Genomic DNA, 24,562 nt, shown 5'->3' with positions numbered 1-24,562 from the left:
CTTCAAAGCGCTGCCACAGGAGCATTCCCGCGTACCCATACTGGAGTACTCAAATATACTGGAACTTCAAAATTATTTTATTGTTAAGACATTGTTCTTCAAGCTGTCATTTAGCAGTCAGTTTAATAGCTCTAAATCAACAGCTTTTGTTACCCCCCTCCCCCGTTAAGACACTCTTTCAGAGAAGTAACAAATGATTGTTCTGTCAGTGTTTCATCAGTCTTTTCTTTCGGCAAATAGAGAAGTTTAAATAAAGAAGAGTAAGTGGTTCATTGAAATAATCAGATAGGCAAAACAGGCTTTTTATAGCTAAAACTGCAGAACACAGAAATAACTACCAAGCAATAATTGATTTGAATTCTACACAACTTGCTCCAAAAATGTATTTAAACTGATATTTCTTATCAAGCAAGTAGAGCTAGTACAGAAAAAACATCATGTGTTCCATCAAACAAAAGAATTATTTAAGATGGCCCATGATTTTTTTGTGTATAGCTCTACTTGCCTGATAAAAATACCAGTTTAAATACATTATTTTTAATGTAGGAAGCCAGGGCAGCCTTTCAGAAATGTACTGCTTCAGTGCTGCCCCAGATGTTGCCATTTCAATAATTAAATGCTCAAGTTCCACATTCTAACTCTGGTCTCTGCATTTTCCCATTATGAAGACGCAAGCGAGTAAGGTGGTCAACGGTACTGTTTCCTAATCTTGATAGCAAAGATGAGCAGTCTGAACACCACTGGTCATAAGGTTATGATTTTGTCATGGTTATTTTTAAATAAAAGTCATGGACAGGTCATAGGCAATAACAAAAATTCACAAAAGCCCACAATGACTTACTAAAATAACCATGGGGTGGGGGCTGACCACTGGGGAGACTGAAGCCTGAGCCCTGGGTGGGAGAGGCCTGAAGCTGAAGTAGTCATGGAGGTTCATTAAAGTCATGAAATCCATGACCTCCGTGACTAAATCATATCCTTAGTCATTTGTCACCTTATCATTGAACTGATAACCTTAAGTCAAAACAAAATAAAGTATTTGACAACTATGTAGACTTTAAGTGAAATGTGTTTACATTTAATATTAATAAAATACTTAGCACAGCTAGAACATTTTCTATCCCTAGACTTCCAAGTGCTTTACAACAGTGGGCAAGTATCCTCTTAATCTGGCCGACAGGGAAACCAAGACATATTATGTCTAGTGAGTTACCCAAGGTCATACAGTAAGTCAATGGCAAAGCCAGGAAGAAAATCCAGATCTCCTGGGGTCCAGTTCAGAGCCCTTTCCCCCAGAACCTTGCTTCCCCACTTTAAACACACCTGGAAAGAAGTGTTCCACCTTCATTCACTTCACGTGCAGAGTTCAAGCTTCTGTGGATCCCAACCAGAGCACAGAATTTTACCCACTGCAGCGTGTCAGCCATGCACAGCTTTGGCCTACTAAGGCAGAGCAGAAAGATGGCACTAATCTTGATACCCAGAGGAACTAGAATTGTTCGCTGAAGTTGTAACTCCTTACCATAAAACACCTTAAGCACCTCCTAGACCTGAATACATAGTCAGAACACTATAACTTTTTTCTTAAATATCAAAATCCAATTACCTGGCAAAGAAGCTAGAGAAGGGTCCCAATATTTTCAACTTACTGTCCACATCTGCTTCTTGACAATACTCCTGCTGGCTTTGATCATTGGTCTCCTTAGTGGAATTCAATGCAACATCTGAAAACTGCACTTCATCAGTCTCCAGGGTCACTATTGCACTTGAGCTGCTTGTGACCATGAAGTCCAAAATGTCCTCATTGCTAACAGATAAAGTTGTTGACAGTTCTGTGCTGAGACTAGACACACTACAGACAGAGATATCATCACTTCGGTTCAGAGCTTTGGAAGTTGGACTGTATAGTTTCACCGTGTCATATCCAGTTCTTGGAAACGTTGAGGACTTTCGTACACTGTGTTCATGTTCAGCATCCAAAGAAAGTGGAGGCACATAAGACAGCAGCATGCATGCACTCTGAAAAGTTCTCTCAGGCATGATTTCAGACTCAGACTGTTTTCTCTTCACATTTAACACACTGCAGTGAACAGGCTCTGGATTCCCTATTTCTAGAGTTGGAATACCAGAATCTACAGATTTAAGGCTATGGCTATCTTCTAAAGCACTAGAGCGCTGGCTGGGTCCATACTCAGGCAAAGAGAGTGCTCTTGGAGCCCTTGAATTCAAGTTTTGAAGATTCTGGATACTGTTGCCCACTTTGGTGTCCAGAATTCCCATCAAGCTCAAGCCATTTAAGGAGTTGGATACATTTACAGTAGTCATCTTGGTCCAACTGGTTACTAGAAAAAGGAAAGAACAGTTTGTTTTTATCAAACGCTTCAAAAAGTCTCTTATTAAATAACTAATTACTATCACATAGCTGTCACACAGTACCTAGGGAAAAAATCATACACAAAGAATAAACCAAGTAACTGAGGTAGAGGGGCACCGGTAACTGAATCATATGTTAGTTACAACATAAAGCACTTTGTTTATAACAACTTAGGTTACTAGAAGTGAACATGTTCTTCCTTAAAAACTACGTCCTTGTCATTACTTATACTCTTTACTTTGTATACTTCTCTCAGCATGTAAAGTGGAAATTCAGCATTGTTGGTTTCACTTTCACTGCTTCCATGATGGGGATTTCAAAAAACAAGGTTACTCACCTTTGTAACTGTTGTTCTTCGAGATGTGTTGCTCATATCCATTCCAGTAGGTGTGCGCACGCCGCGTGCACGTTCGTCGGATACTTTTTTTACCCTAGCAACACTAGGTGGGCCGGCGGGGCGCCCCCTGGAGTGGCGCCGGCATGGCGGCTGATATATAGCCCTGCCGGCCCAACCGCTCCTCAGGTTCCTTCTTGCCGGCTACTCCGACAGAGGGAAGGAGGGCGGGTGTGGAATGGATATGAGCAACACATCTCGAAGAACAACAGTTACAAAGGTGAGTAACCTTGTTTTCTTCTCTTCGAGTGCTTGCTCATATCCATTCCAGTAGGTGATTCCCAAGCCTTACCTAGGCGGTGGGGTCGGAGTGAGACGTTGCCGAAAGCAAGACTGCTGTACCGAAGGCGGCATCGTCTCGAGATTGGTCAACCAGCGCATAGTGCGATGTAAAAGTGTGCACAGACGACCAGGTAGCCGCCCGGCAAATGTCTTGGATGGGGACTTGGGCCAGGAAAGCAGCCGAAGAGGCCTGAGCCCGAGTAGAATGGGCGGTGATGTGACCAAGCGGGACGTGAGCCAATTCGTAGCACGTCCGGATACACGAGGTTACCCATGATGAAATCCTCTGGGAAGTTACAGGGAGACCTTTCATACGCTCTGCCACTGCTATGAATAACTGAGGCGAGCGTCTGAAGGCTTTAGTTCTGCTGATGTAGAATGCCAGGGCCCGGCGGACATCTAAGGTGTGTAGCTGCTGGTCCCGGCGGCATGTGTGCGGCTTCGGGAAGAAGACCGGCAGGAAAATATCTTGGTTAAGATGGAAGGTGAGACGACCTTCGGAAGGAAGGCTGGGTGTGGTCGTAGCTGCACCTTATCTTTGTGAAAGATGGTGTAAGGTGGGTCTACGACCAACGCACGGAGCTTCGGATACTCGTCTGGCAGAGGTGATAGCTACCAGGAAGGACGTCTTCCATGACAGATATAGTAAGGAGCAGGTCGCTAACGGCTCAAAAGGGGGCCCCATGAGTCTAGAGAGTACCAGGTTGAGATCCCACGTAGGGGAAGGAGGCTTAACCGGAGGGTAAAGTCTCTCCAATCCTTTAAGGAACCTGGAAACGATGGGGTGTGAAAACGTGGAAGTACCAGACTTCCAGGATGGAAGGTGGAGATTGCGGCTAGATGGACTCCTAATGGAAGAGAGGGCTAGGCCCTGGCCCTTGAGATGGAGCAAGTAGTCCAGGACTACAGAGACTGGAACGGCAGTCGGGACCATGGAACTCCGTGCACACCAGAATGAGAATCGCTTCCATTTCGCGAGATAAGTGGCTCGCGTAGAGGGTTTCCTGCTACCTAAAAGGACTTGTTGGACCTCAGCTGAGCACCGACGCTCAGACTCGTTCAACCAGACAGGAGCCACGCCGTCAGGTGTAGGGACGGGAGGTCTGGGTGACGAAGCCTGCCGAAGTCCTGTGTTATAAGGTCCGGGTAGAGAGGTAGTGAGATTGGAGGCGCCAGGGACAGGTCGAGCAGCATGGTGTACCAATACTGTCTCGGCCATGCCGGAGCGATCAGAATCATCCTGGCCTTGTCCCTGCGCAGTTTGAGCAGGACCCTGGACTAACGGGAACGGGGGAAATGCATACAGGAGGCCCTTCGTCCATGGAATGAGAAAGGCGTCCGAGAGGGAGCCCGGGGAGCAGCCCTGTAGGGAGCAGAACATCTGACACTTCCTGTTGTCCTTGGAGGCGAACAGGTCTATCTGGGGAAAGCCCCACTTCCGGAAGACAGAAAACAGGACGTCCGACGGATGGACCATTCGTGTGTCAGGAACGATCTGCTCAGTCGGTCCGCTAGAGTATTCCGGACCCCGGGAGGAAAGAGGCTATCAAGTCGATCGACTGGGCTATGCAAAATTCCCACAGTTTCAGAGCCTCTTGGCAAAGGGAGAAGATCGTGTTCCTCCTTGCTTGTTTTATATAATACATGGCCGTCGTGTTGTCCGTGAAAATGGCAACACAACGGCCCTGTAGCTGGTCGCGAAATGCCTGGCATGCCAAGCGAACGGCCCTCAGCTCCCGGACATTGATGTGGAGTTGGAGCTCTGGTAAGGACCAAAGCCCTTGGGTCTGCAGATGGCCCAGGTGCGCGCCCCATCCCAGAGCGGAAGCATCCGTCGTCAGGGATAGCGAGGGTTGAGTCAGATGAAACGGTCGACCGGCGCACACTAGGGCGGGTCCAGCCACCAGTTGAGGGAGCCCAGTACATGAGACGGTATTGTGACTACCATGTCCAGGGCATCCCTGCGTGGCCGAAAGACTGAAGCGAGCCAGAGTTGCAGAGGGCGCATGTGTAGCCTCGCGTGCTTCGTGACGAAGGTGCACGCAGCCATGTGACCAAGGAGGCCGAGGACGGTACGGGCAGTGGTAGTGGGGAAGGCATGGAACCCCTGAACGAGAGAAACTATCGCTCTGAACCGTTGAGGAGGTAAGCTGGCTGTTGCTCGATTCGAGTCCAGCAGTGCTCCTATGAATTCTATTTCCTGCGTTGGGAGCAGGATGGATTTCTCGAGATTGATGATTAATCCGAGACGAGAGAACAGATCTCTGATGAACTGTACAATGCCCGCTACCTTGGCCTCGGAAGCCCCTCGAATCAGCCAGTCGTCGAGGTAGGGAAAGACATGGATGTGACGACGCCGGAGGTAGGCCGCTACTACTGCCATACACTTGGTAAAAACTCGAGGGGCGAGGAGAGGCCGAAGGGTTAGAACTGCAAACTGGTAGTGACGACGGTTCACTATGAAACGAAGAAACCTCCTGTGCGGTGGGTAGATCGCAATATGAAAGCATGCGTCCCTCATGTCGAGAGCAGCGTACCAATCTCCGGGATCGAGGGAAGGAATGATGTTTCCCAGGCCTATCATGCGGAACTTGAGCTTCCTGATATACTTGTTCAGAGCTCGCAGGTCCAAGATGGGGCGGAGGCCGCCTTTCGCCTTGGGAATCAGGAAGTACCTGGAGTAGAACCCTCTGCCTCTCATGGCCTCTGGAACCTCCTCTATGGCTCCCAATGCGAGGGCTTTGAAACTTCCTGTAGGAGGAGTTGCTCGTGAGAGGGGTCCCTGAAGAGGAAGAGGAGGGAGGTGGGAAGGCGGGGTCGAAACAAACTGAAGACGGTAGCCACCTTCCACCGTGCTGAGGACCCAGCCTGATGTTAGCTGGGAGAAAGCAGCGAGGCGGTTGGAAAACTGAGGTGGATCCTGGGAGGAGATCGGTACAGTGCTCTCGAGCGCACTTTCAAAAGCTGGGTTTCGGTCCCGCAGGTGGTTTGGTGGGACCGGAGCCGTTACCTCCTTGAGGGCCAGACTGGCGTCTACGAGAGGTCCTGCCTCTGCGCCTGGAGAAGTCTTGTCTCGGCCGAGGCGGGGGGTAGAACCGTCGGGGCTGGGGACGGAAGGGCCGTCTTTGCGTCTGCGGTGTATGCATCCCCAGCGAGCGCATTATGACGCGATTGTCTTTAAGACTTTGGAGGCGAGGGTCTGTCTTCTGAGAGAAGAGACCCTGGCCGTCAAAGGGGAGGTCCTGTATCGTGTATTGGACCTCCGGCGGTAAGCCGGACGCTTGCAGCCATGAAATGCGCCTCATAGCGACCCTGATGCGAGAGTTCTAGCTCCGGAGTCTGCCGCATCTATAGAGGCCTGAAGGGAGGTCCGCGCCACCTTCTTACCCTTCTGCATGAGCGCCGAGAACTCTTTGCGAGAGTCCTGTGGGAGAAGGTCAGTAAATTTCTCCACTGCCTCCCAAGTGTTAAAACTGTAACGGCTCAGTAGGGCCTGTTGATTGGCGATTCTGAGCTGGAGGCCCCCAGCAGAGTAAATCTTCCTGCCCAGGAGGTCCATGCGCCTTGCCTCTCTAGACTTGGGCGCAGGTGCTTGCTGACCATGCCGCTCTCGCTCGTTGACTGATTGGACCACCAACGAGCAAGGCGGAGGGTGAACATACAGGTATTCGTACCCTGTGGAGGGGACCATGTATTTGCGCTCAACCCTCTTGCCGTGGGCGGCACTGAAGGCCGGGGTCTGCCAGATGGTATCGGCTCGTGCCTGGATGGTACGAATAAAGGGGAGTGCTACGCGGGTCGGGGCCTCCGCTGAGAGGATAGTGACCACCGGGTCGTCCACCTCGGGGACTTCCTCCACTGGCAGGTTTATGTTCAGAGCAACCCGCCGTAGAAGGTCCTGGTGCGCCCTGAGGTCGATAGGCGGTGGCCCTGATGTGGATGTTCCCGCCACAGCCTCGTCCGGGGAAGAAGAGGACGAGACTCCGGGACCAAAGGGTCTTGAAGAGACTCTTGGTCCGGTGGGGCATCTGCGGCTTGATCAGGTGAGGGGCGTCCTGTCCATAGTGTCCGCAGGTGGCCTGCTCACCGTGGACTCGGGTGCCCTTCGGTCAGAGGGAACCGAGCGAGGCAGAGGCTGGTGATGCCCCTGGCTCTGGTGGTACGCCCACGGAGTCCAAAAGGGCCACTGCTGAGGGCCTTGAGCGTCCGAATCCCCATAAGACGCCGAGTCGCCATGGGAGGAAACGGATGGCTGCGGGTTGGCCACGGCGGAGCCGAGAGTGGGAGACGATCGTCTCTACGGCCAGGTGAATCATGTCCACGTGGTGCCGGGGAACGGTAGTTGGAGTCCCGCCGGTGCCATGAATGAGACCGGGATCTACTACCAGCTCGTGCCAGGAGATCGACTGGTGCCGGGAGCCGCCGTGCCGAGATCGGCTCCGAGACCTGCGGTGCCTGGAGGTCGATCCGTGCCGGGGACCCTCCGTGCCGGGACCGGCTTCGCGACGTGCGGTGCCGGAACGGTGCCGAGATCGGGAACGGCGCCGGTAAAGCCGCGATGGCAATCGGACCGTGAGCGGTACCGCGAGTACGTCCGGTACCGTGAAGGGGAACGGTACCGGGACTGCGAGCGGCCGCGAGATCCGGAGCGATGGTGAGACCGGGACCGCCTGTGAGACCTCGATCTGGAACGAAGTCCCATGGTGCCGGGTGAAGAAGGTCTTACGAGAGCCGGCTTGCCCATAGATTGTGGGACCCGCACCGGCGGTGCCGGGGGTCGAGGTGGCTCAGGCTCCGTCATCGCAATAAGGTCCCGTGCAGCGAGAATGTCTCCGGGGTTGAAGGCACAATGAGCTCAACCGCGGCCCGCGCCGGGGAGCCAATAGGCACCGGACTCGACGGCCTGTCGGGGCCGGAATCAACGGTGCGACAGACCTCGATGCCGCGGCAGGAGTCGGTGCCGGGAGGTCTGTTGACGGTAAGCGCTCTGACGGCGGGGCTGGTGTAGTGGCCGCAGGAGGCTTACGCTTCTTGCCTTTGAGAGGGGCGTGCCGGTACCAGGAGTCGGAGCCGTGAGACTGGTTGAGGTGTCTTTTAGGCGGGCGGAGGGTGCGTGCCGAGGAGGCGGCTTGTGCCCGCGCCGCTGGCAAAGGAGGTGCCGCAGGACAGGTGGAGTGAGCGCTTGCCTCCATAAGTAAACGTTTTAAGGCAACGTCCTCTTCTTTCCGGGGTTCCGGGGGGCCTTTGGGGGAACGGCCTTTTTACCAAAAAGATTTTTACATTCTGTCTGTCAAGTGGGAGCGCCCCACAGACCCACTTGTAGACGGAATCGTGCGGTTCGCCTGTGGGCATCGGGCGACGACAGATCACCCGCCACGGTTTGAAGCCCGCGACCGGCATGGCCCGGGCCGGTCTGGTAGGGGACGGGCTAACCCGCGCATCCCTTACAACACTAATTACCACGACTCTAAACAAACAAAACTATCTACTAAACATATTATATAAAGTTAACATATACAATTTCAAGAAGAAAACAGTGAATGCTAGGGGGTGGAGAACAATATCTGCAGCTCCACAGTTCCAACGACCGACACGGGCGGTAAGAAGGAACTGAGGAGCGGTTGGGCCGGCAGGGCTATATATCAGCCGCCATGCCGGCGCCACTCCAGGGGGCGCCCCGCCGGCCCACCTAGTGTTGCTAGGGTAAAAAAAGTATCCGACGAACATGCACGCGGCGCGCGCACACCTACTGGAATGGATATGAGCAAGCACTCGAAGAAGAAGAGATGTTTTCAATGGAATCTTAAGATGTCAAGAAAGCTTTACAGTGACACAGGAGCACCACTAAGGTTAAGTTCCATCACGATATCAGTGTAAACTGGACCTTTTCAATTCTCTCAGATCAATGTACACAAACTGATTTCTTTTAAATTTGATATGCCTCAGGAAGGTGCAGGATAGGCTTAGTAATCCAAATTTGGAGTCAGTTGAGATCTATTGGTTCTGCAGATATATGCCTCTCTCCCCCAACCATTTTTTCAAAAGCTTCTAGGCAGGATTTTTGTTTTTTCCTAAAGCTAAAGATCAAACTAGTGACGTGATCTGGGTCAGAATGGTCTCAAACTGTCAAGTTTTACCCAAGGTAGTGCACAGCACCCACTAAGTCTTCAAGGGAACAAACCTGAGACTATTTAGGGGGGAAAAAAATGCTTTGTTTTTTTTTTTTTTTTTTGAGAGGGGGTTGTTTTTGTTTGTTTGTTTTTTAAACACACACACACACACACTGCACAGGCACCATTACAGAAAAACAGCGGGAGGGTTTCCATTCCCACCAATTTATATGCTTTAATCTCGATTCTTGCAAGTGTGCTACAATCCAAATAGTTATTCAGATTCCTTTGAAATTTGGTATGCCTCATGGAGGCACAGGGTAGCCTAACTAATGCAAATTTAAGGTCATTTGATTTTGAGGTTTCCAAGTTACAGAGGCAGCTCCCAAAAAAAACAATTTCCTTCTGCTGCTTTGTACTGTTAAACTGAGAGCTACTAACAACTGGATGAAACACAGACCTATTGATGGTCGTGAACGCACCCTTCTTTAACATATCTAAGGATAAATTAGCCCACCTAAGACAAAAGGAGTTTTAAACAGAGTGGCTGGAGGTTGCTGAAATTTGAGAGTCATGGGTGGCTATTTAGTTGGGGGAGGAGGGGCGTAATCAAAGTATTTTGGGGGCAGAAAGATTTGAATCTTTCCTGGGAGGAGAAGCTATTGGGGGTGGAGAAGAGGGGTCTGGGGCTGCAGCAAGGGTAAGAGGATTGTGTGTCCAGATGGATGAATAGATAGGCGAGAGAGGTTGGGAACTCAGGTGAGGGAGGCATGGCACTCCCTACCTGTGACAGTGCACCACCAATCCCCTACATACTCCAAACACACCTTTACCAAGACCAACTACTGCCTCCACCACTTAACTTAGGTGCACCCAAGGACTTGTCTACACTAGCACTTTACAGTGCTGAAACTTTCAGCACTCATGGGGGTGTTTTTTCACACCCCTGAGCGAGAAAGTTGCAGCATTGTAAAGTGTCAGTGTAGACAGAGTACTCAGTGCTGGTAGTTATTCCCCTCGTGGAGGTGAGTTTTTTTAGAGCATGGGGAGAGCACTGCCACAGCAGCACTTTAACGTTGGCAGTGAAGACATGCCCTAACATACTGACTGCACCTAGAGTATATGCAAATAAATTACCACTGGTTACTGCCAGTTCCAAGGGAACAGCAGAAAGGTATGCATATGCAAGCTCCCTACAACTTTGTCTTTTAATAGCATTAGATTGAATCCTGTAGAAGAGAGTGAATGGGTTGTACAAGCTTCTCAGCTCCTTTGCCAACCTCATAGTTGCTAAAGTAAGAGTAAAGGAATGTGTGTTAATGGGGCATAGCTAAGGTTGCATACTCAATTCAATGTTCTGCATGGGGACGACATACTACCAAGCAATCTTAATGTTTTTTGTCCATTGAATATTTATTGGTTTGGGGCAGTTATAAAGCTTTTTTTCCCCCCCACAACATTTAAACCTTGGCCCAAATTTAAGCTGCATTCTTCTGTTGATTTCTTGACATCTGCCGGGAAAATATCAACTGCGTGAAGAAATATTTATGCCATTCAAATTTAACTTATTAAGCAAATTAACTGTTTCTTTCCAGTCCACCTCGCTTTTATATTTCCCTTAACATGCTGTCATTTAAGTATAGGTCAATACTTAAGGCTTTTCCTGTCTTTTATACAGATTATTTGTTTAGTTGCATTTTAAAAAGAACAGTTGTTACTTTAAGAAGATTCTCAAAGTTCTAAAAGCCAACTAAATTTTATACATTCAAATCAACCAATGCATCAACTGGCCATTCCTTTTACTATAGGACATCATATTTAATAAGCTAATTTGTCAGTTAAAAGAGACAAAAGTGATTACTACCAAGACTGTAGGAGTTAACTTGTCCTGTGCTTTTCCCAAGACTTGTTTATTGCGGCTATTTTGTTGTATTGTCAGGCCTTGAAAAGATTAGCCTAGTCCTACTAGACAAAGGTCTTAGTCTTTGGGCTTCACTTGGAAACAAGCTGTATTCCTACCTTTAAAAAAAAAGCTCAAGATAACGAACATGAGGAAAAATACTAGTAAAGACAAGACACTCGTAGTATTAACTTCTTAACACTGGCCTCGTCTACACCTAAAACTTAGGCACAACTAGCTACATTGCTATGGGATGGGAAAAATTCACATCCCTCTAAGACATATTAAGCTGATCTAAGCCCTGTGTATACACTGCTAGGTTGAGAGAAAAATTATTCCATTAACGTAGCTGCCACCTCCACAGGTGGATTTACTATAGTGATGGGAAAACCACTTCCATGGCTGTATCAAGTGTCTACACTAAAGCCACAGAGCTGCAGTGCCACAGCTGCGCTAGTGCTTATACACTAGACGTACCCACTAGTAATGTACAATAGTTAGGAACCCACTCCCTAGTGTTCACCTTGACCTATTAATGTGTGAGAACTACATAAGGCCTTGCCTTCACTAAGATTTTACCTGAGTTACTACATATTAACACACCTTCTTCCTAACATGGACACACCCTAAAACTAGTAAATAGGATCAAAATACACATTGCCACACTGCCTCCCACAGTCACATTCTCCGCAATTTAAACAAACAGAGGCTTGGCTACACTTGCCAGTTGCAGCACATTAAAGGTGCACTAGCTCACTCCTCATCCACACTGGCAAGGCACACAGAGCGCTCTGACTCCATGGCTAGAGCACTCCTGGTACTTACCTCGGCAAGCAGAACAACATTTGATGAGCCCCTGCTGGAGCGCCCCAGTGTCAGCTTAAATTAAAAAGCAGCAAAAAATCCTGTGGCACCTTATAGACTAACAGACGTTTTGGAGCATGAAATTTCGAGGGTGAATACCCACTTCGTCAGATGCAAATTAAATTAAGTGTAAATTAAGTGTTGCATTACTGTGCTCTTATCAGCCCACAGAAACATCTCAAAATGTCTTGTCATACGCCCTTTGAAAGCTCCATTTGACAGCCATCATGCTTATCTGCTCCAAGACAAAGCAACCATTACTGTGTGTGTCAGAGAGAGAGAGGCGGGGGGGGGAAGGGAAGGTCTGCAGCTATCTGAACTTATAAGCCCCCCCAAAACCCACTCTCTCCTCCCCCGCCAAATACACACTCCACGTCAAACTCCACCATAGACTCATAGGTCAGAAGGGACCAACATGATCATCTAGTCTGACCTCCTGCACAAAGCAGGCCACAGAACCCCACCCATCCCCGCTTATTTGAAAAGCACATTGCAGCCAGTTGCATGCTGGGATAGCTACCACAATGCACTGCTCTCAGTGGCTGTTGCCACGCCAGTGCGCTATCAGCTGTCAGTGTGGACAGACTACAGTGCTTTCCCTACTGTGCTCTACGAAGGCTAGTTTAACACAAAGCACTCTACAGCTGCAAGTGTAGCCATGCCCTAAGAGTAACACACTGTTTGTAAGCTACTAATTGCAACATGTCCAACTTTCTATTTTAATGTTAAAACTACAAGGACCAGCAACTTAATAGCTGAAAAACAAGTTTATTGAATACATTTGATTAATTTCACTAGTATTCTAGCATTTAACAAGCTATAAAGATGGCTTGATACCACTAAGTAACATTTGTGGATTAACTGAAGACAATATTTTGATTTTTCTGGTATTTATCAGTTCTTTTTTGATCAGCCCTACTGACTTAAATTAGACCTTTTTTTAAACTGGTCCCACTTCAATTTTTCTTCTTTTCTAGCACAGATCTTCACTATCTATTCTTCTCTTCCCTACATTCTTAGTCTCATCTCACCTATATATTAGGTGTCTCCTTATTTCTCAGCACAAAAGTTTCTCCTTAGCATGTATATACACATTTTCGCCTTTAATTAACAAATCAAATTTTAACTCAAACCAATCCATGCAGCTACACTATACTGAGAAACTTAACCAGACACCTGAAAGCTAAATGATTAAACCTACTAACCACAGACCAACATGAACAGTCCCCTTGTCTAGGGCAAAACTCACATGATCAACGCTCTCCCCCAATTCTGCTGGGAAATGAGGAAGGCACTGGGACTCCAAGAGAAACACTGACACTATACTCTGCCTTGAATTCTCTCTCTCCCATCTTTAACAACAAACCCCACAGCATTCTGACTAGCTGATCTGATACATGTGAAGCTCCTCCTTCCCCCAACATCACCCATATTTTGAGCATTCTCTCTCTGATTCCCTCTCCTACTTCAGTAGAAAATTTCTGTTACTTCACCACTCCACAAGTCTCCTGGCTGCTGCAATGCAAGGACAGGGAGACGCCCTCACTATTCTACCCTTCCCTCAACTTTCTGGTTGATACAAAGGGATGTCTCTGCAGTATGTTCCCCAATCTGTGTGTTTAAGCCCTCTTCCCCAATGAATAACTCCAAATGTCTGCCGCTGCTGCTGCTGCTTAGTGCCTTCTCACGCAGCAGCAAAGTGAAAGTGACCTGTTACTCCAGTTTCACTGCAGTTTTATCATTTGGTTCTTCTCAGGATACTTACAAATAAGTGTTCTTGCTGAAAATGAGCTACTGTGTTCTCTTAAGAGGCTGATGAACCGTTTTCAAATGGTAAATTGATTCTTAGAGAAATCAAAGTAGGTTTCAACACAGCACAGCGCAATTGTTCTGACTTGGTTTAAAACTTTCTTTACGCAGGAAACATAACAGGAAGAGTTGCTTTAAATATGCAATCTGTAAATGCAGAAGTACATACAACTACAATTTTCTTTAATGTTTTATACAGCAGGAAGCTCAGAATGTCATATTTGCTGTACAATATATAAATTAAAGCAACAGACAGTATCCAATTGTCAGTTAAAAAAACAACACACATTGCCTGTGCCCAGACCAGGTTATTTGTTTGTTTGAATATAGTGAAAGGATATTTGTTCTCTGGATCTGATAAATAAAGCATCTGGAAATTGATACCGACAATTCCAAGGGTTGTTGCTAATGCTACTCCCAATACTGACTTTATCCCTAATTCGTTTATGATCAGCATGGCAAACTGCTAGGGCTACATCTCATCACAAGTCTAGTTCTCTCATGTCATACACTGCAAATGTATGAGTTTTACTGTTAAACAAGACAATTCTTATAGCAATGCAACATCTCATTAAATAGTAGCCTACTGGTTAAAATACGAAGCATGCAGTCAAGTCTTTTGGGTTCACTAGTCCTAGCTCTGCCACAGATTTGCTTTGCAACTTTGGGAAAATGACTTAACTTTCTTTTTTTGACCCACATCCCTAATTTACAGAACAGGGTTCATATTTTCCTAATGGTACTCAAAGAATTAACGTTTGTATATTGCTTTGGGAGCCTCTAAGAACTAGACAGAGTTTGGGTCATCTTGCATAGTTCCACCTCCATTACTCCTGCCTGAAAAATAAATGACTACTGTATTTTAGCACCAATACAATGTTTGAACAGCAAAGTGGTTATGTTGTATTTTCCTCTAAGAAAGTGGTTCTCAAACTTTTGTACTGATGACCCCTTTCATAAAGCAAGCCTCTGAGTGCGAACCCCCCCCCCCCAATAAATTAAAAAACACTTTTTCATACATTTAACACCATAAATACTGGAGGCAAAGCAGGGTTTGGGGTGGAGGCTGACAGCTCACGACCCCCCAGGTAATAACCTTGCAACCCTCTGAGGGATCCCGACCCCCCAGTTTGAGAACCCTTGCTCTAAGATCTTCAGAAACCTCTTTGGGCAAATGGCAGTGGCATGTTTCACTAAGTATGTCAGATTCGTGTACATAATGTCAGAAATCTCTACTGCAAATTATCTCAGCATACATTTGAACTGTGGAAAAAGAAATCAATATACATGAAAAGCATGAAATTTTGGGCAAACAGAACGTAAAAGCAGACCTGGAGGAAAAAAGGTTAATATCACAGCACTGCCAGTAACAAAAAATTCCTTTAACTTGAATATAAGTTGTCTTGGATACATTCATCACTGCAAAAACATTAATGGAAGAAACTTACTTTTTTTAAAAAGGAAAAAATCCTAAGTAATTTTTAACTCTGCCACCACAGCCAAACGCCTCCCCCGCAAACCAGCTTGCTATTGAGCAACACTCCATGAACTTTTACAAGTCCAGCTAAGGGTTGGAGAAAGGGGTAGTAAGCACAGGTTTTTAAAATGACTTAAAACTATCTCCCCCTTTTCCCTCATGTCAAATAATTTAAATGAATCGGTGTTATAATAAACCTCTGTTTTAAGAATAATGTACAGCTCTTTCCAATAATATTGAAAACTAATATAAGGCCATGACAAATTGGCAGTATTCTATCATAAGAGACCACTTTAACACTATCCCATGGACTCTCTAGTACTGTATCATTTCACTGAGTTTTTGAAGCCTAATTAAGCTTGTGGAAAACCACTGTTTCCATATGATAGGGTTCAAACTGGAGCCATATTTTTAGCTTTACCACTTAAAAAAAAAATCAAAAAACCTCAAGTATGTTTTTGAAAAAGGTTTCATGAAAAATTCAGAAAGTTGAACAATTTTTCATAACATTATTTGTTTTACCATTTTTGACCCCCCCAAAAAGTTGTCTGAAATTTTTTCCAGCAGCTGTATCAACTAGTTCTCTCTCTTCCCCCACCTCCCTCTTACTAACTGAAAACAAACAACTGAGGAGCCCCAGAAGATACCTCACCCAGCAGCCTGAGAGAATCTCGTAAGTACACAAAAAAACAAAACCGAGGAGTCCTTGTGGCACCTTAGAGACTAACAAAGTTATGTGGGCATAAGCTTTTATGGGCTAGAAACCACTTCAGATGTATGAAGTGAAAAATACAGGAACAGGTATAAATGTGAATTTTTCACTTCATACATCTGATGAAGTGGGTTCTGCCCACGAAAGCTTATGCCCAAATACATTTGTTAGTCTCTAAGGTGCCACAAACACTCCTCGGTTTTTCTGCTGAGACAAGAGTCACACGGCTACCACTGAAATCTGGGAAGCATGAATCTCAAGCGAAAACAGAGGGGACAGTGGGTGGCTACCCGAGCTGGCTCCTCACGGGCCCAGCTGACAAACCCAAGCCCCACCCATCCAGGCTTGGAGGCAGGCAGAGAAATCGCCGCACACTCGGCGGGATCCTGCCGAACCAGGCCGGGGGGAGTTTCGCAGGGGCACATTCAGCTGGCCTTTCCCGCAGAGCCGCCGTAAAGCAGCCCTGACTCGCCTCTGCTCCTGGCCATGCCAGTTTCCACTACCGCGCTGGCAAGCAGCAAAGGTGTCACCGCACGTTTCCCCCTTCAGCCCCGGGCAGCGCCACACTCTCCTGCCACCCCGGCCCCCGAGCGCCACCAGAGGAGAAAAACTTTCCAGGCTGGACTTTACCTGGGTAGCTCCGGCGCCCACTGGTCTCCTCGAGCCGGGCCATGCCCAGCCCAAGCCTCCCTAGAGCGGCGGCTGCGGAGCTAGGGGGCAGCCGGGGGCTGGACCATTCTCCGCCTGGTCCGGGGAGCTCGGCTGCTCAGCAGGGGCGCGGCGCCTCAGCCCCTGCAGGCAGGGAGCCGCCCCCCATCCCAGCACACACAACCGCCGAGCAACAGGCAGGGGCGCTCGCGCTGCTCGGCAGCTACCACCGGGCTCTTCCGGGCACAGGCACGTTCTAACAGGGCCCCTCCTCCCTCTACAGCTCGTTCCGCCTTCGCGCCGCTCCCCCTCCGCCGCTGGGGCAGTCTCGGTCTGCTGTTCCCCACACGTGTCTCCTCCCCCGCCGCTGACGCTATGCCTCTCGCCTCTGTTGCGGCTGTTCCCTTTCCAGCCGCTCCCCCCAGCAGCTCACTGGCCCCGCCCGCCAGCGAGAGAAGCCAATGGGCGGCGAGAGAGCGACCGACGGGCGAAGCGTTTAACCAGGCGAGGGAGGGGGCGGAGCTAGCCGATCCCCGCGGCCGGGTTCTGTACCTGTCCTGAGCAGCTCCTCCCACCGCCATTTTGAATTCTCCGGGGAGGACAAGGGCTGGAGGGCCCCGAGCAAGGGGAGACTAATGGAGCGGCCGAGAGCATAGATCAGTGTGGGCTCCCAGTGTTGCTGTGGCTGCCCAGCTGCAAGGGAGGCAGGGCCTGCGGTGAAGCAGGGAGACCCCGGGCAACTCTGAGGCGAGGAACGCGACCGTCTCTGCGGGTCTTTGTCACCCGATGGCGATTTGTCAGGGAACCCGCACAGCTGAGAGCAAACGCCAAGTTCAGACAGAGGGACAGGGGGCGCCCTCCCTGGCAGCCCAGGGGAGCCCCAACGCGGGCACAGCCTGTGACATAAGCCCAAAGCGAGAGGCACAAAAAAACCCACTCTGGAAACCTAGAATGGAGAGAGAAGCTTTATTTTGGTGTAAAATAAGCTCAAGTTTGGCGGGGGGGGATTGGGAGGGTTTATAAAATCTTCTCACAAAAGTTGGAGATTGAATCATCTTCCCTCACCACCTCCAGTGAGCTGCGGCCCTGCTGTTGCATAGACACTTACTACAGCCATGGGAGGGGTTTTCAGTTGCTGTAGTATCACCTAAATTTGGGTTATTGCTGATTTATGTACTCTGCATCATATGAATTTAAAAACAAACTTTGTATCGGTGGAAGAGCTAAGCACTATACCCAAACGTACAGGCACTCTTTTTTCAACCTATGTATTAGCGTTAAAAAGTTTTAATCTACCCCTTCAAAAGGCAGTAGCTAAGTCTACAGAAGAACTCGCCTGTTGCCCTAGCTGACCCTATGGGGAAGGTTAGGTCAACCTAACTACATTGCACAGGGCATGACATTTTTCATAGCCCTGAGCAGTGTAGCTAGGTTGACCTATGTTTTAGGTGTAGATGGGAAAGCTAAGGGGGAGAGTTTAAGTGACTTTATAACAGAAGTGTTAAGGACCAGATTTGCAAAGGAGCTCAGCCCATTGGGTCCATAGTGCCTTTGAAAATCTTTAACCTGGGTGGTATTTTGGTCCCTAAATGGGAACTAAGCTCTTTTGGAAATCTAGTCTCATCTGTAATGCCAGAAGAGGAACCTCTGGAATGATAAGAATTGTTAGTTCTCACATTATGTACTTTCCTTCTCTTCCTGTCACCTCTCTCTTTTTTATACCCTCTTCTTCCGTCTACCCTCTCTCCTCTTTTGATTTCCATCTCTTCACTCCTATACATTTTGAGGACCATGTGCAAGATGCTATCCACCTGTCTCCACATTGATAGTAATATAGTATAACTCTTAGTGTATCGCAGGATCAGGCCCCTAACATTTCCTTCCTTTCTCCATGCTGTCATCAATGTAATTACAACACACGCTTGCTTTAGGCTATCGCTACACTGCAAGGCTTTTAGTGACACAGCTGTGCCGCCATGCCATTAAAAGCCACACACACATCCCGCAAGCGGCAGTGGCTTTGTTGGCAGGAGCAAAGCGCTGTTCACGCTGGAGCTTTTCATCCATTGGCAAACCCTAATCTCATGTGCAATCAATCAACTGCCAAACCAGTGATCAGGTCTGTCTGTTCTGTTATCTATTAATTAGGATTTGTCTATACCGACACTTCATTGGCAAAACTTTTGTCATTATTCCCGTAGCTGGAGATGCGTAGCATAGGTCAACTTACCACGGTAGCGTAGACATAGCCTGAGTGTGGGAAAGAAGGCACCACAGTTTCACTGTATTTCTAGCAGCAGTCCTTTATTCAGATCTAACGAAGAAAATCTCCCGTCGACTTACCTTACTCTTCTCATTGCAGGTAGAATACAGGGGTCGACTGGAGAGTGATCTGAAGTCGATTTGGTGGGTCTTTACTAGACCCACTAAATCGACCGCTGGTGGATCGATCTGAGTGTCAATCCCCACTGTAGTGTAGAACTCCCCTTAGACCAGTTGTAGGGTCACACACTTACTTAGGACTGGTCAACACACAGTTTTTATACAACTTCAATTACATTAGTCTGAAACTAGTATAGTTAAAGCTGTAAAAAACCCTTGTATGGATGCAGTTATAGCAGTATTGCTGTGTTTATATCACTATAGTTTATTCTGATAAATGTAGGGGAAGAAGCTGTATCGATATAAACACCTATATACTGATACAACTGTGTTCACACTAAGGCTTGTGCCAATATAAGTATTTTGGTAATTAAAACCACTCCTAACCAAAATACTTAAATTGGTACAAAAACTGTCTGTAGACCAGGCCATATGTAAATTTTAATTTGAGTAATTCCATTGACTTCTATTGGCATTACCCATGATTTACGTTGGTGTGAGATCAGAATTTCAGATCACCTTTCCAAGATGAGAGAGCAGGAAACTGAGATGTCAGGGACGTTATTTGTTTATTTCATTACATTGTATTGATAATTTTTAAATTTTCTTTTCACTGATTTTCAGAACTGACACTTTAGGTTAGGATTTTAGGTATGCAGTATTCTTACAGCCATTTAACAAATCTGAATTATAGTTTTGTCTTGAGATGTGTTTACAGTACACGGCATGTAAATCTTAAAATGAGAAAAGAATCATGATCTGTAAACTTTGTGAAATGTTCCTCTCACCCTTTCTAACCACAGAATTTTCCCTCTGAACCACAACGTCATCTTTACAGAACAGCATGTATTACTTTAATTACATTAAGAGAAAATAAAAGTGAAATGATGTTTTGGATCATTATAAACCTCCTTATGCTCTGCATAAGAGTTAAGAGGAATATCCTTTTCAGTGCACTGACTGTGATTAATTCCTTCTTGTGTATACATCAATGCGTTTACAACTTTGCTTTTTTGGTTTTGCAGCGAGGGGATGAATTGTTCAACTGGAAAAATCTAGTACAGTAAATTTTGGTTCATAGTTATTTAATTTACTGGACAGTCTCCTACAAATTAGGTTTAATAATAGAGGAAAAGTCCTGACAATGAGATCTATAAGACTTTGAAATAGTCTCCCAAGAAAAAGATTGAAGTCCAGTCCCTGGAAATACTTGTAATTAGACTAAAGAAAGCAACAGAGCAATCCTGTACTAGCAGAGTATGGATGAGGGTTGGGATTTTCAACACAGCCTAAGGTGATTAGACATCTAACTCCAATTTGAACAGAGGCACCCAACACCCTTATGCTCCTTGAAAATCTCAACCTGGATGACTTACTGTAAAAGGTCTTTTCCATCTCTGCCCCTCCATCATTTCTTCCCCTTCAGGAAACAAAATTTCTGTTATGTAGCTGCAACAGTATTATTATTTTTTATTGTTTATACTGCAGTAACACCTAAGGAACCCAGTCATGGACCAGGATGCCATTGGGCTAGGCACAGTATAAAAACAGAACATTTCACTCGCTGCCTCTGAGATCTTAACAAAATTCTTGTCCTGATCAAAGTAAAAGAACCTACTTTTTTGTTTTTATCCATGACATCTGATTTTATTCAGACCTTGAGATAAGGACAATAATTTTTCATGGTTGGAGGTAATTTGTTAGAAAATGTTGACTTTTGAAAGTGGCAAACACTGTCTGTTGTGGTTCCCCTCATTTGCAAATAGGATAGCTTTTATACCCGTGGTATAAAACATTTGTACTGGTGACCCCTTTCACACAGCATGCCTCTTGAGTGCCCCCTCCCCAAATTAAAAACAGTTTTAAATATATTTAACACCATTATAAATGCTGAAGGCAAAATGGGGTTTGAGGTGGAGGCTGACAGCTTGCGACCCCCTGTGGGGTCCTGACTCCCAGTTTGAGAACCCCTGATTTACATGTCAATGCTGTATGTGTACTTTTATTACTATACTTTTGTATTACTAAACAGAATCCAAATGAATAAAGTTTCATGACAAAAAATAGTTTTGTGCTATTAGTCCCTGTGGAAATGTGCCATCTCCTCATCACTAAAAAGGTGAAACATGGCAGATACTTACCAGCTAAGAAAGAGACAAATACAAACAGAAGTTACTGGGCTAGTTTACACTGGCAACGCTGAAGCACTGCTGTGGCAGCACTTTAATGAGCCTTTTGTGATCACAGGGCAGAGCTCTTCCAGCACTCTCAAAAAAATCACCTCCATGAGGGGCATGTTTTTTCACACCCCATAGCCAGAAAGTTGCAGCACTGAAAAAAGCCAGTGTAGACAACCTCTAGTTCTAAAATACCAAGTTCAGGGCTGCAGTCATGCTGTGCCGTTGCTCTGCCAAATTTAAAGGGCCAGTCCCAGAAAGGTATTCTGGGAAATAAAACTTCTGTAAGGCCTGGTCTACGCTACGCGTTTAAACCGATTTTAGCAGTGTTAAACCGATTTAACGGCGCACCCATCAACATTACGAGGCCCTTTATATCGATATAAAAGGCTCTTTAAATCGGTTTCTGTAATCTTCCCCAACGAGAGGAGTAGCGCTAAAATCAGTATTACCATATCAGATTAGGGTTAGTGTGGCCGCAAATTGACAGTATTGGCCTCCGGGCAGTATCCCACAGTGCACCACTGTGACCGCTCTGGACAGCAATCTGAACTCAGATGCAGTGGCCAGGTAACAGGAAAAGCTCCGCGAATTTTGAATTACGTTTCGTGCCAGCGTGAGTCATGCAGCATGGGCGATGCAGTCCCAAATCCAAAAGGCTCAGCATGGCGTACTGAGTTACTGGATCTGATCGCTGTAATGGGAGACAAATCTGTTATCAGAGCCGTTCCAGAAACGAATTGCAAGCGTTTGAAAAAATCTCCAGCTACACAGTGCGCGTGACAACCGTAACGGAAAGCCAATAGATCAAATGGATGGTCATGGAGGGAGAGGGATACTGAGACTCCGCTCCACAGTCCAATGCATCTCTGAAAGTATTTGCATTCTTGGCTGAGCTCCAGTGCTGTAGTTCAAACACATTGTCGGCATGGTTCAGGGTTATAGCTTGTCAATTACTCCTCTCCGACATGGAAAGAAAGGAAGAAATCGTTCTGACTTTTTCCAACTTACCTATGTCTAGTGAATGCTGGTGGTAGACGGATCTGCAGCACTGAAGAGCAGTATCCGCTCTTCCCCCTCCTGGCAAGGTACAATATGCGCTATCCGTCATCACTATCTGCCGTGAGTGCTCCTGGCTGGCTCAGGTGGCTGGCTGGGACTGGTAAAAATAGAATAGATTCTGGATTCCCAGTAGATGTAGTAACGGTGTAACATCTCATCATAGCACTGGGGCTAAGCTCCATCAGCTCCCCTCCCTTCCTGTGTAAAGAAAAGATTCTGTACTGCTGGACTAATAGCAGCAGGAGCTGGGCCTCTCCCCGCACCGCTTATGTCCTGCCTGGACGTCATAGCAGCGGAGGCTGCCTCCCCTCATTTAATCTATACATGTACTGTTCTTATCCGCATCTTATATTCATGACACAATGGGGGAGACACTGCCACGTAGCCAGGAAGGTCGGGTAGGAGGAAGCAATGGGGGGTTGTTGCAGGGCACCCTCTGTGAATGGCATGTACTCATCATTCTGCAGATTAACACAGAGCAGCTGTGCTCTCTGATACACCGGTTCCGAGTACACTTGCCCATATTCTAGCAGGACGACTCTATTTTTAGAACCATAAAGGAGGACTCCTGAGTCATTCCATTTTTGCCTTTGCATCCCGCGACCTAGCAGGCACCATGATAGCAGTAGACATGAAGACAGATAACTGTATCTTATTGCAATTACACGCGGCAGCAGTACGTAGAAACAACTGAAACTGTCTCTGCTATCATGCAAAACAAAGGAATGCTGTATAGCGCTGCAGATAACGCCTCTGTCAGCGCATCCAGTCACATAGTGACAGTAAAAAAAGCTAACGGCTCCATGTTGCGTGCTATGGGTCTGCAGGGCAACAGGGAAAAGGGTGCGAAATGATTGTCTGCGTTGTTTCTCCGGAGAGAATGAGTGACATAATTTACCAGAACACTCCGATTAATGATTTTTGCCCACAAGCACTGGATCTCACCCAGAATTAATGGGCGGAGACTGCGAGAATATGGGAAGATATGGAATACGCACCAATGAACGCGCCGGAAATTGACGCTTGCCTCAGACCATGGACGCACACCGCCAAATTAATGTGCTTAGTGTGGCCGCGTGCACTTGACTTATTACAAAACCGGTTTATGTAAAATCGGAATAATCCCGTAGTGTAGACGTACCCTAAGAGGGTAACCCAATAGTGCGACTTAGAAGAAATCAGCAAATCACTAAATAAATTGGATCTGCTGTTATATCATCTCCTAGCTCAATAGTTCTCAAACTGTGGGTCAGAATCCCGTTTATAATTTATATGCATACTTTTTCCCCATCACTGATACTAGGACAGAGCATCCAAAACCTATCTACAAACAATACTCATATGAGTGGTGTCTTGAATAAGAGCTATTTGCATGTGAGTTTGTATGATACGGCAATATTTATATGCTTTATTATACTCCTTAAAAATGTCTTTTTGCCCCACGTGTGCAGCATCAGTTATCCAATTCAACGCTGCTCTATTTAAAGGACCAATTCTACAGTACATCCTAATGCAAACTCCTTTCAAAGTCAATGGAATTTTTGCCTCAGGAAGGTTTGCAGGATTAAGCATTTGGTTTGTAGGTTCATATGACCTTCTAAGCCAACAGCAGGGCACCAGCAATTACCATCTCATGTGAATGTAAGTTAAAATATCCATTAGCCTTTATGATTTATATCCTTCACATTTACCTTGCATTGCTGCAGCCATCTCCTGGGGTCCTAAGAATTACAGCCTAACAGCATTCTAATTTATTCTTATTCTATCTTCTATCCTCCCAAACGTCATGATTTTTATTTCATCAATAAGCTTAAATAGCTCAAGTCATATTTTCTTTTTACCTGTTAACACGTTGTAATAGATGTCTTATCAATAGAAATCTGATCTTTCAGTAACCCCATGCTAGTTAATGGTCTCAGGTTCAAACACTAAAAGTTATTAACTAGCCAGGTGGGAAATGGAGCTGGGAAGTGACAGAGTGGAGCGGGCTGGGGTCGTGTCGCTCCCCTTCCCATCACAGGTGACTGCAGAGGGCGTCCTTTCCCCAACCTGCCCGCACTCACAGGCGGCGGGAAGCGGAACAGCCAGCTCTACTCCGCCGGCTCCCAGCCATGGCGCTCCACTTCCCGCGGGGCAGGTTGTGGTAAACGTCTGTCCCAAATCTGGACTTTAGCGTCCAAAATCTGGGTGCTTACTATGATTCCCCCCAAGCTTGTACCAGCTTGGATCTTATCTCGCTGCCACCAGATAGGATTCTGGCTCCTATCAGCCCTCAAGTCACCCCAACTTATCCCTGGCGCTGGGTGCATTTCAAGGAGCATAGTAAGGATGCGCTTCGGCTTAACCCAAGAAAGGGGGAACGGGGGATGAG

The 24,562-nt window shown here is 46.8% G+C and overlaps 1 protein-coding gene across 3 annotated transcripts in view; it reads right to left on the bottom strand.

Moving 5' to 3' along the window:
• Nucleotides 1-16,828, bottom strand: part of TBC1D14 (TBC1 domain family member 14) — a 96,662-nt gene extending 79,834 nt beyond the window's left edge. The window contains exons 1-2 of one of the 3 annotated variants that reach the window (XM_075066609.1): nucleotides 16,553-16,828; nucleotides 1,607-2,342 (exon numbers count right to left, since the gene is read on the bottom strand). In XM_075066609.1, coding sequence (XP_074922710.1) covers nucleotides 1,607-2,342; nucleotides 16,553-16,595 — 779 coding nt within the window. In that variant the 5' untranslated portion in view covers nucleotides 16,596-16,828. Of the gene's footprint in view, nucleotides 1-1,213; nucleotides 1,320-1,606; nucleotides 2,343-16,552 lie in introns of those variants that run through there. The other 2 variants (XM_075066610.1, XM_032789786.2) reach the window with 2 other exon arrangements.
• Between the last annotated feature and the right edge of the window lie 7,734 nt (nucleotides 16,829-24,562).

The sequence above is a fragment of the Chelonoidis abingdonii genome, chromosome 5 (assembly GCF_003597395.2).
Source record: "Chelonoidis abingdonii isolate Lonesome George chromosome 5, CheloAbing_2.0, whole genome shotgun sequence".
In the NCBI taxonomy this organism is placed as follows: Eukaryota; Metazoa; Chordata; order Testudines; family Testudinidae; genus Chelonoidis; species Chelonoidis abingdonii.
The sequence above is the reverse complement of the archived record's forward strand: the minus strand, read 5'-3'. Positions and strand labels throughout refer to the sequence as shown.